Source organism: Ambystoma mexicanum, chromosome 13, assembly GCF_040938575.1.
Source record: "Ambystoma mexicanum isolate Mex_15411 chromosome 13, UKY_AmexF1_1, whole genome shotgun sequence".
Taxonomy (NCBI): domain Eukaryota; kingdom Metazoa; phylum Chordata; class Amphibia; order Caudata; family Ambystomatidae; genus Ambystoma; species Ambystoma mexicanum.
The window spans coordinates 709,582,290-709,595,242 of NC_090938.1; the positions used below are offsets into that span (position 1 = coordinate 709,582,290).

The 12,953-nt window shown below is 44.5% G+C and overlaps 1 protein-coding gene across 2 annotated transcripts in view; it reads left to right on the top strand.

The window, feature by feature from the left end:
• The window catches only part of LOC138521764 (E3 ubiquitin-protein ligase TRIM39-like), a 198,743-nt gene that overhangs the window by 131,902 nt on the left and 53,888 nt on the right, over positions 1 to 12,953 (top strand). The window contains exon 5 of one of the 2 annotated variants that reach the window (XM_069634830.1): positions 12,229 to 12,251. The exons of the other annotated variant lie outside the window; for it this stretch is intronic. Coding sequence (XP_069490931.1) covers positions 12,229 to 12,251 — 23 coding nt within the window. The remainder of the gene's footprint in view (positions 1 to 12,228; positions 12,252 to 12,953) is intronic. 2 annotated transcript variants of the gene reach the window in all.

A 12,953-nucleotide genomic window follows, 5' to 3' on the forward strand; every position in this document is an offset into this window, starting at 1 on the left:
GCTTTTTCAGTTCGATTTTGGATTGTAACATGGTGATTTTGTCTGCAAGGGCTTTTTGAATCCTCTCACACCAGTCTGCATCTTTCACGCAGGTTTCAGCCAGAGTGGGGGGGGATTCGAGTTCCCTAAGGATATTGAAGAGCTCTTTTGTTTTGGATTTGGCGTTCTCAATTCTGTTATCATATGTCTCTTTTTTGGCCTTAAGGATAGCAGTTTTGTAGGTGGTGGCTGCTATCGAGAGTTGAGTTTTGTTGGAAAGGTTGGGCATTTTTCTCCAGGTGGCTTCTGCGGCTCGTTTGGAGTTTCGGAGGATTTTTAGCTCTGGTGTGAACCATTTGTTCATATGAGCTGCCGGTTTGGCTTTGGTGAGTTTGAGTGGGGCGATGGTGTCTATTGCTGATTCTAACGTTTTGTTGTAGAGGTCAGCGAGTTTCTCTGCATCTAGGTTGGCGTAGTTTGTAGGGGTACAGATATTGTCTATAAGTGGGCAGAGGTTTTGTAAAGTAATGTTGCGGTTGTTTCTGGTGAGGGTTTGGGGGATGGTAGGGGTTGGAGAGTTTGGTTGTGGATTCCCTTGTATGGAGAAGGAGATGGCGTGGTGGTCAGACCAAGCAGTTTGCTCGTTTTTTGTAATGGTCGTAGAGCAGTTGAGATCCGCTAGCCAGTCCAGGGTCCTGCCTTTGTTGTGGGTAGGGTCTGTGATTCTAAGCTTGAACCCTAGTTGGGAGATGGTGCTTTCCAGGGAGAGTGCATTGGTATCGTTTGGGTCGCCGAGACCGAGGTTGAGGTCGCCAAGAAGGATAATTTGAGATCCTGTTTTGGTGTTGGTGGTCAAGAGGTCAGATATCTCTTCCTCAAATGTGGTGATGGGGCCTGGAGGTCTGTAAAGGAGGTGTAATAGTATGGTTTGTGTGGCAGAGAGTTGGAGCTTAGCTGACAGAAGTTCTGCAGATCGGAAGCTAGGCGGCGGGATTAATCTAAGTCCAAGGGATGTTTTAGCGATGAAGGCTACTCCTCCTCCTTTGCCTGTGTCCCGGTCTTTCCTTAGTATTGAATAACCTTCTGGGATGGCGAGGGATAAGGCTGGGCCTGCTGCTTGGTGCAGCCAAGTTTCCGTGATAGCCAGGAAGTGTAGATTGTTGACAGAGATGAAGTCTGCGATATCTAGCGCATGGGCGACCAGGGAGCGGGCATTGACAAGGGCGCCCTTGATTAGTGGTTGTTCAGATGTACTCAAGAGGGCTGATTGGGTGATGTTCAAGGTTTGAGCGGAGTTTGCTTGAATGTGTGCGGGATGAAAGGAGTGTTTTTTGGCGAGTGTTTTGGGGGTTATGAACCGAGAGCCGAGTCTCAGGTTTCTGTCTTTTAATGTGCATGGGTTCCAAGGAGTGGGTGGAGCAGCAAATCGGCGGATCCATTCTATAGGACTGAGGGCGTCGGGCTTGTCAGTATGTTGGGCCTCCAAAAAGCCCATAGTAAGTTGGGTTGGGAGTGATTGCGGAAGGGGTTTGTGGTGGGTAGTGTTGTTGAGGTGGAGCAGGGCGAGTGTAGCTGTTAGGGTGAGCGCGGCTAAGTAGAAGTTTGCCATGGGTGGTCAGAGTAAGACCCAGGTGTAGTTGGCCGAGGTTGACTAGGTGGTAGTAATAGAGTAGTTTGAGGTGAGGTGGGAGCCGACTGGGTCGGGATAGGCAGGAGGGCAGGTAGTCAGGTCAGAGTCGGTACAGCGGGCACGGTGGTCAATGGACTAGGCACAGAGGCTAGCAGATAGGCACATTCTAAACTGAGGCGTATAGGAAAAGTACATGTTAAATGTATGCACCAGGGCACAATATAGCAGACTAGATGGTCTGTAGGCGACCAAAAGGCACAATATAGCAGGCTAGATGGTCTGTAGGCGACCAAGAGGCACAATATAGCAGGCTAGATGGTCTGTAGGCGACCAAGAGGCACAATATAGCAGGCTAGATGGTCTGTAGGCGACCAAAAGGCACAATATAGCAGGCTAGATGGTCTGTAGGCGACCAAGAGGCACAATATAGCAGGCTAGATGGTCTGTAGGCGACCAAGAGGCACAATATAGCAGGCTAGATGGTCTGTAGGCGACCAAGAGGCACAATATAGCAGGCTAGATGGTCTGTAGGCGACCAAGAGGCACAATATAGCAGGCTAGATGGTCTGTAGGCGACCAAGAGGCACAATATAGCAGGCTAGATGGTCTGTAGGCGACCAAGAGGCACAATATAGCAGGCTAGATGGTCTGTAGGCGACCAAAAGGCACAATATAGCAGGCTAGATGGTCTGTAGGCGACTAAAAGGCACAATATAGGAACAATATAGCAAATTTCAATAGAGTCAGTTAGGGTTTAAACATACAGTGGTGTCTCCGGTGCTGGCAAGTACTTACAGTACGTTCTTCATTGTCCGGGTGGAAGTGTATCGGTTGGAGTGTAGAAAATTTGTGCAGGGGGGGTGGCCACGCCGCGCTCCCATGCGCGGGAACAGGCGCAGGAACAGGCCTTAGGAAATCATTTTCTGTAAGGGCAGACTGACTTTGATCTTGAACGTCTTGTACTTTAACCATTTATTTAGCCAAGTAGCGTGGACATCACATGGCACCCAATGATGCACAGATGTCAATGTATACCTTTGGTCATTGGTGCAGGGAGATGAAGTTGACTGCAAGGAATTGCACACCATTTCAGTGGGGTAAAATGTGGTCTACATCTCCTGACAGGTTTGCTGGTTTCCTTTCCTTGCCATTCCAAGATGGGGGAGAGTAAATATTAAAGCTACGACCTGTTTGCCACTATCAAAATACGGCACAACCTGTGGCTAGGATACTATTAGACAACAACCAATCTGCTAATGGGAATGAGAACTCCCAGTTGAAAACACTCAAATAAAGCCCACCTCTGGGGGAAGGATAATGAGATATCGAAGCCTGCAAAGGGAACCGAAGAATGGGGCTGATTTGGAGTACCTCATGAGCAGAGTTTGGAGCGAGTTGCGAATCACGAGAGAAGTGGGAAACGGAAGAGAGAGGAAGGAGCAGAGGCGGTTGGAGGTGAGCAGGGAGGAGAGACAACCTGGGGTGGTTGCAGGTGGAGAACATGAGGTGGTGGCAGGAGGATACCAGCTGGTGAGAGGATGAATCCAGCGGGCAGAGGCTGGGAAGCTGGACAAAGCATATAGGACTAGTGAGTCCTGAGCTGGTAAGAATAGGAATGAACGAGAAGGCACGCATCGCCCAACGCACGGTATAGGGGGTGGGGATCCGATCTGAAGGGGTTGAGCCGACGGAGGGAGGAGGAGCTAGCATGTGACATGGTGTGGAGGAGGGCAAGGTCCAGAAGAAAGTTAGAAGAGACCTGCAGAGTTTAGAGACCGTGACCGCCCAAGAACGGAGATGAGCAGACACTTGATAACACCCGCATGGAAACTAGGATTGAAAGGTCAACCCCAACAAGAGTTAAGTCAAAGGACAACACTTTTAGGAGTGCCAGGGAGGTAACCTAAAACCTTGTAAGCTTTTGAAGGAGACCTTTGAATTGATATAACTTTGGAAATAAAAGACTGTGCTAAAGTTTGGCTTTGAGTTGTGAACTGTTAAAGAAGACCCTTGGAACGGGTCCAAGAAGAGGTTTCGGTTTGTTTGCTTTTCATACCTTAGTGTTCTGAAGAAAGGGGGAGATGGTGGAAATCCTGGGATGTCATAAGACGAGCTCAGGGGAAATGGATACAGGTTGGCATTCCGGCCACGTACTGCAAGTGTCTTTGTCGTTCTAACTGGTCATTTAGCGACAATCCGAAGAAAAGGTCTTATATTCCAACCCAGTCATGGTCCAATCTGTTGATCCATATGCATAGTAGGACAATTTGTAAAACAAAGCCGGGGGCCACCGCGGGAAGCATGGGTTAGGGGCCTTTTATGCTTGGAGAGACTATAGTGTTACTTTCGTGGTGCGAAGTGGTGTCTAAGTGGTCTGGCGTGGTCAGAGTCTGTTATCCATTGCCACGATTTTTGAAGGAGGAGCTGCAGCAACTACAAAACACCATCCGCGGCGCGGAGTGCGCGCGGTGCGAAGTGGTGTCTAAGTGGTCTGGCGTGGTCAGAGTCTGTTATCCATTGCCACGATTTTTGAAGGAGGAGCTGCAGCAACTACAAAACACCATCCGCGGCGCGGAGCGCGCGCGGTGCGAAGTGGTGTCTAAGTGGTCTGGCGTGGTCAGGCGGAGGGCCGCGGTAGCGCCCTGACCCAGAAGCTCAAGCTCACACGGTAAGCCCTTCCAAGCTCTTAAGCCTTCTTTCCTTGCATCCAGCCCATAAACTCCAATTCCAACACCCATCCCACTCAAAATCACTAGCATTGAAGCTTACTAACTCATCACACGCACCCAAGTTCCCAGCGCACAAAATCTGTTCATTCCAGAAATGGATGAAGATGACGGGCGTCGTCTTCGCAGCTCGAGGAAAGGAGCAGGAGGGCCCAGAACCGGTGCAGCCATTGAAAGAGACGAGACAAATAGATCGACAAAGAAGAACGATGCTCCCTCTGAAGTCACCGATGCATCGTTAATATCCCTCATACAAACGAGTTGCGAGCACACCGACCCGCGGACAGTCAATCTAGAAAGAAATCACAAGTCTGCGCACACCCCCATTACAATCTTTGAAATTACCGTGAACGAGGAAACAATAACCAGCGTCCAAAATCGCAAACACTTGGAAAACGAAGAGAGCAAGGACGGCAAGAAGTCTACATCCCCACAACTCGGCACTCCCAAGCAAACCACACCGCCAACCCCCGGAGGGGGGTTGGAGTGTACGCATGAAGAGAGCCTGGAGCAAAGTGAGGGAACAGACACACGCCCTCAAAATGAAGACGTCGAAGAAACGCTGCAATCAAGCTCTACCAACTCTGGATTGTCTTTAGTCACCTCTGATCTGCCGTCAGAGGACGAAGATCGTGCGCACATGAAGGACACACAACCCGTAATCGAAGTAGAGAGCTGTGAACCGCATAGACAGAAAGAGAAAAAATCTGAAAAACAGACTCATGACCAATTATCAACGAAGACCCATCAACAAGTAAAAGTCCTAGTGCATGCCTCAAACAATGAAGAAAACCTCCAGGAAAGCATTAACGGTACGGAACACGCTCCACCAGAAACGAATTGCGTAGAAAGCGCACTAACATCAGAGCGAAACATGAAAAAAAGAAGCAGAGACAGTTGCGAAACCACATTCGGACAATCAAGTTTGCACAAACTAACCAATCAAAAGAATACTAAATCAAATATGCATGCAAGATCCAAAGTGAATCGATCCATTAAGAACACATCACTCATTGTGAAAGAGCGGATGAGCAAAAGCGCAAGCATCGCGAAATCAAAAAAAACAAATACTATGCGAATGTTGACTGACTTTTTTGAACTCCAGCTACTGAAGAAATCACGAAACTTCACGGAAATTTCTGATGCAGAAATGTTAACAGCCATAAGCGAAAACATACCACACGCAAAACAACGAAGAATGGACCTCACACCTGAAGTTGGATCGCCACAAGCAGACAAAACCGTAGTTCAAAGAAGTACATCAACAGACTCAACTATCGAGGACGGCAAAAAAACAAACGCAAACAACGAGAATGCAACAGGCCAAATGGCAAAAGTCAGCCCCTCTATGAATATGGACGAAGACACACCTAATAGAAAAAATGCACCTTATCAAGACACCACAGAAGGTGTGTATTCAAAATCATTTAACACAGACCAGGAGAGCGCGACAAGCGATGAACAACCGATTCGAAGCAGTAAAGAACTTAAAGAGCCTCAAAAGGCCATTGCGGTCATAGCAAAAACACAAGAACAAGAAAGCCTACCTCAGACCTCTGTGTCAGAAGTATCCCCATTACGAGCTGCATCCAGTCAAAGTCTCAGCCCACGCTCAACCAGTCATCACGCGACAGAAACAAAAGAACCAAACAAACATTTAAAGATAGCGGAACTGGATATGCAAGGGGATAAAATAAAAGATCGACCTCAATGGATCTTTCCGACAGAAAAAATAATACAAACGGAAGCAAGAGGTTCTCATCATCCACGAACACCCAGGAGAAGCCATAGTGACTTTGAACATCAGTCAGGCAGAACCTCATGCCCACAAACGCCAAACGCAGTACAAGAAGCATCCTCAAAAAAAACGGACCTACAAGGAATTATGTCTGTCATAACTATTGCACTCAATCCCTTCTGCAAATTATATGAGACCATGAATGACGCAGTAAAAGATCAACAAGTCATCCTAGCAATGTTGCTGACAAAAATAGTATACTTGGAAGGTTACATCATAGCAAAAGGAAATCACACAAACAATAAAGGTACAATAGAGTCAAGTAGCAATGACACGATCATCAACCGCACAGAAATGATAAATGAAACACTGTCTAATCAACCAAGCAAGTCTATCAACACATATCAAGTAGGAACACAAACGGAGACCATCATCGACTTAACAGTTGACAGAAAAGCAATTGATAAAGAAAAAACCCAGCAAAACACAGTAAACAATAACGAGACCACAAACATCAAAAACAATGTGTCCACGAAACAACAAACGCCATCGGTAATGTTGGTGCTAAATCAAGCAAACGCTAATGACAAATGCGAGACCAGACTTGTAACACCCTCGTTTGGCATTTTTGAAACAACTGGCCGGAAAGACAAACCGAATAACGGTCCAAAAACAGTCTCAACCTGCATCAACAAGGATGTCTTAAAAGCCACCGCCAATAATCATAACATAGAAAAAGAATCGAACCCAAGTCTTGAAATAATAGCACCAGTCGCAGCACCAAAATGGAATACGAGTAGCTCAACGCCTACCACAACAGGGGAAAACAGTAACTCAGAAAGCGCAATAAACAACAAAAGTAAACAAATCAAAAACCAGAATTTCAAGGATAAACTGGATTTAACAGATCCCCTAACGAATCTGAGCACATACTCGGATGAATTCAGTGATTCACCAATAACACTAACCACAGTCAATCAAAAGGCAGAACAAACACAATCACTGAAACAAAAAACTACAGCAACTACAGAAGAAAATCACGCGAAAATGCTGCAAGAACGTGACTTTGAAACTCTAGAACAAAAACGAAATCGTCTAACAAAGTATGCAGCATCCCGTGAGAACAAAAAAGAGCACAAGCAAATACATACTGCAGATAAACACACAGAAACCAACAAAAGCAAGAACATCGACAAAACAACTCACATCAGAAACAAATCAGAAGAACTTTCTACAAAAAAGAAAAAGAAAATGGACAGAGAGCCAATAACCACTTCACAAGTACAAAACAAAACACAAGAACTTCAAGTGGACAAAAAACGAAAGCTAAAGGTGTACGAAGAAACACCCAAGAAACGAGATTACGAAGTAAGAAGATCTAACAATAACACCAAATACAATCCAAGCTCAAGACTTAAACAACAGAACGAGACACACAAACGAGCATCTCATGCTTCAAAAACAAGAAATACAGAAAATGAAGAAAACGATGAGTTACATTCCACGAAAAATGTTTCAAGATATTTCATCAGACTGACCCAACGAAGTTGCATAAAAGAAGAGATCATTTTAAATCGAAGAACGGTCTTAAAAATATTACGTCAAGTTAAAGACTTGCAGAGACTTCACACAGACAATTTGAAAATTGTTGAACCATGGCACACACAACATGGGGCAGTTACAATACTGCATTTAACGTCTTCAACAATATTCAAAAAAATTCTAAATAACAAAAGAGATATCTACAATTCTGGTTACCACGTGGAAGACCTCACAGTAACGAAGAACGCATTGAATCAATTAAGATCAGAGAGACCGATGCCACAGAAAGCAAACCCTTAACCACGAAACATGAGAAGCATGTCACAAAAGATACAGAGGATTACCCTCAGAAAGACCATAAAGCAATAATGGAACTTGAAACATCAAAAAAACATCAGAGATCACATCATGATAAGAGCAAAAATGAGCACTATAAAACCAAGAATGACTCAGTACACAACAAAACAACGAAGAAAGAAAATACGGCAACGCCACAACAGAAATTAACTATAGATGGTACCACAAAAATAACCTGTACGCAAAGAGTCGGCTCAACATCCACTGCTCAACGCAAACAAAGTTCAAACACAAGCAATAAAACAGGAATCTGGGCCTGGTTGCCACGAGCATTAAACTTACATCGTAAACAATAGCCACTCAAGATAGCGGAAGCAGTCACATGTAACGAACCAACAGAAATCAACAATGACATCAAGTTATGTTCATGGAACACACGAGGCCATGCACATCTGACTGCTCCGGGAGGCCCCAATCTTGGAGAATTCCATATAATCTGTCTACAGGAAACTTGGCTGCAGCAAACTCCTACACTAGAAGGTTATCAAATCATTCTATACCCTGCTGCAAGAGGATCCAAAGGACGTCCAACTTCAGGTCTCCTAATAGCCTGCCGAAACGGTTCTGGAGCCTCCATTGTACAAACGATGATTGCAAATCAATCAATTTTGGCAGTATAAATTGCCTGGCAAGGCGACGCAAATCACAAGACAGACTTTTCAAAACTGGCTATGATAAATCTCTATTGGAACCCAGCTGCAATCACTACAAAAAAATTCATAAACCTTTGTGAAACAACAATTGACGCAATAAGAACCGAGCACGACATAGAGAACATCCTGATATGCGGAGATCTAAATGTCACCCAAACAATTAACGCGAACGCAACGGAATCACAAAAGGCGTCCGTACACCGTGGCACAATCTGGCGAAAGTTCACCGACTCGAGCGAGCTATACAACTTGGATGAAGTGTTCGTGGAAATAGATAGAATAGCAACCTGGCAGAGAGCATCCTCAGCCTCCACGATCGATTATATCTATGTATCTAAATCCATGTTGCAACGCCTACAATTTTTCAAAGTACGGCACACTCCAACAAGTGACCACAACTTGCTGGAAACTGCATGGAACCTCAAAACCAACAAAAACCGTCAAATGAACATACAAATTGAGGCAAACGCGAAAGGCACCAGAATCAAATTAAGCACTGCTGAAATTCTCAAAATCACAGCAAAATACAAGGCCATTACCACCTCAGCGACATGCCTCAGTATCGACTACCAACCCTTACTGCTGCCGTATATACAATCAACAAAAAGAAAAAGAAATGCAACAAACAAAAATCCAAGGCATGCATACAACAAAGTTCTAATTGATAAAAGACGCGAATACAGAAGACTTCTTCGAATAGCCTCCAAGCAAATGCCCACAAATGGCACATCAGAGATGCAAAATATCAAAACAAAATACAAAGCCTGGGTAAGATCATATAGACACAATTTGTACCAAGAGGACGCCGAACAAATAACAAAAGCGCTCATCAACAACAATAGCAGGAACTTCTGGTCCTTAATACATAACGTTGAACAATCCCAGGACAATCAAATTCTAAATAACATCAGTCAATACACATGGGAAAGTCACTTCAGTAAAGTCTTCAAATCCGATCTAAACGCAAAACCACAGGCACAACAACTAACAGGTGAACAATGGTTGAACTTAGACAAAAAAGAAGACATCATCGACATCATCAACAAATTGAAAAACTCTCGTGCGCCAGGCCCAGATGGCATTAGTAATGCAGAACTAAAAAACCATCCAGAGGAATGGGCCACCTTGTTAAGCGTCATCTTTAAGCGATGCAACGAAACGAGATCAGTACCACAATCCTGGTCCAAAGCAATTGTGGTACCAATCTACAAAAAAGGTAGTCTCACGGATCCAACAAACTTCCGACCTATCGCCCTACTAGATGTTATGGGGAAGTATACGCCTCACTACTCTTGACGAGATTCCAAAGATGGGCGGCCTCTGCAGAATGTAATGATGAAATGCAAACGGGGTTCAAGAAACACACAGGCACAACATGCAACATACTAGTGTGCAGTATACTAAAAGCAAAAACCCTAGAAAAGAAGCACCGTCTATTTGCAGCTTATATTGACTTTTCGCAAGCGTTTGACAGAGTTGAAAGATCTCTCCTGTGGAACAAACTTGAAGCATGGAAATGTCCCCACGCTCTGTTAGAGCCAATTCAAGCACTGCACCAGGAAACATCCATAAGAGTCAGACTCAGCCGTGAAGGTGACCTATCATCCGAAATAAACACCACGCGAGGAGTCAAACAAGGTTGCCCATTAGCATCAGCACTCTTTATCACTTATATAGATGACATTCAAAATATGAGAAGTCCAACACGAGTCTTCCCACCAACATTAGGTAAAACACAAATTGGACACCTACTCTACGCTGATGACCTAACGATTTTTGACCAAACCCAAATTGGCCTGCAGCGTAAACTTGATGCCCTTCTAATCTACGCCAATAGCAATCACCTGGAAATCAATATTAATAAAACAAAAATCATGATTTTCCAATCCCATCCAAGAAAGGAAAACTTTCAATGGCATTTGGGCAAAACCAAAATCGAAGTGGTCTCAAACTTTAAATACCTAGGAGTCCACATGGACAGTTCCCACCATGAGACCACAATGCAGCAGGAACTACACACAAAAATGAACAAACTAACAGCGCAAGCAAAAAAAATCAACAGCAAATTTGGAAAATTCTCTCTGAAACCAATAATAAACTTCTATAAGATGAAAGTCGTACCTACCATCACATACGGCAGTGAAGCCATGCCAATGATTCCACAGAAAGTCTGGTGCAAACTAGAAGCTCATTTTTGGCGCAAAGTTCTCAATCTACCAAATTCGACTCCAGGGACAGCAATACGACGCGAACTTAGTTTACAATCCCTAGAATGTGCCGCAACCTGTAATGGAGTCATGCTATACCGCAAATGCAGAATGGACAGCAAAAACAAAATCTTCAGCATCATTAAACAAGAAATGAATGACAACACGTGTAACATGATAACCAACTGGCAAAGGCAAAATCAAAAAGTATTAGAGGCAATCAACTCAGATGAAGATGAACTCATCACAAATCCATGCAAAGTGCTGAAGAAGATAAAAGACATGGGCCCTCATTACGACCCTGGCGGAAATCACGGTGCAAAATGCACCATGGAGCACGGCGGAAAGCTGCCGATAGCGCCATGGGGGTTGGCGGATTTTCCGCCCCATTCCGACCTTGGCGGGGCGGTAAATCCCCATCCCCCATTTTACCCTTCCCCATTCCCATTTTTGCCCCATAGGGTATAATGGGAGTGGGGAAGGCGTTAATTACGCCACCGCAAAATACGGTGGCGTAATTAACAACAAGGTCCCGTAGCGCCATGGATTTCTCCGCCCGGAAAAACCAGGCGGAAAACGCTCCATGGCGCTACGGGAACTCGTAGTAGGGCGGACGGGTCCGCCGCGAATAACGCTGGCGTAAACCCACTCCGCCAGGGTCGTAATGAGGCCCATGGACTGGGCCAAAACGATCGATGACACCTCGATGTTAAAACTCATCGCTCACCTACCAAGTTTCACTGCAAAAAGAAATGAACTACAAAACTATATAAAGCAATTTCCAAACAGGCAAGCACAGATCTTAATCCTACGCGCTAGGCTCAACCTGTTCAAAACAAACGAAATAAGATACGTACGAGGACAAACACAGTCAAACATCTGCAGATTCTGCTCCAACGATACACAACCTCCAACGGAGACAATAAGACACTTACTCATGACATGCACAGCGACCGCAGCACTTAGACAGTGCTATCTGCCAATGATATCAGGTTTCAGCGCACTGCCAGAAGAGCAACTGTGGTGGTGCAGACTCATCGGGGGAGACAAAACAACGTGGCAAATAGCAACTGCAAAAATGCTAGCACATATCGATGCAAAGTTACTAAACGCGAACAATGAATAGCAAAACAGAAGTCTGCAAAACAGAAAACAAAGACATGTCTTCCTTTGTCTTCATTTGTAGTTCACTACAAAAAGTTTAGAATTGTAAAATCATATTTTGATAAAACAATAATAATAAAAAAAAAATTTAAAAAAAGTGTTACTTTTTGGGCCTTACAGGATTCATAATGTATTAAGCCAAGAATATTATTGTGTTTGTTAAATAACTTTCAACCCTTTTTCCCCTGCCAACCTAACCAAGCCATTTCTGTTATTTTTTGTTATCTCTTAGGATGCTAAAATACTACTCAGCAGGTAAGGATTTCTACCACTGTACGGTCCGAGTAGCGATTGGCATGAACGTGTGGGCTGAGATTATGGAAGAAGTCCAGAATGACTTGCTTGGCACAGGCCTTAATAACTTTTCTATATCATAGTTCAAAACATCACGTACAGGCGGGTGCTCTATACCTATAATTCCTGGACACGTTTTTCATGTAATGTATAATAATGAAAAGTAATACAATGCACTCAGTTCAGAGTTCCTCATTGTAAAACAACATTATTACAATTCTGTTTGCTTGAAAAGGGAGCTTGCAATAACCTGTCTGTGTGTTTACTTCCTTGCTGCCAGCTCCCAAACCTTATGGGGTCACCACATGTTCACCTTGGTCACACAGCACCAGGGGCGCTGTGTACACAGGTGCTCTGGGTCCTGTTCAACCCCTGGGAAAGCCATCTTCCCTAAACGTCCCTATACTTTCAATGGGACTTCCCAAAAATCAAAAGGCAGCTCCCCTGCACAGCACTGTTGTTCCCCACGAGTCTGTCCCAGATTTTTCCAGCAGTTTTTTGTTTTGCCCCACAGTGCTTTTCCTTGGAGACAGGTACCAATCCTTTTTTCATCAACGAAGTGTTGGCCTAGCATTCTGAGTCCAGCAATTTTATTTTACGTGTTCACCCAGTCTACTAGAAAAAAAAACATTCTTTGCCAGATTTGGGGTGCATATACGTAAA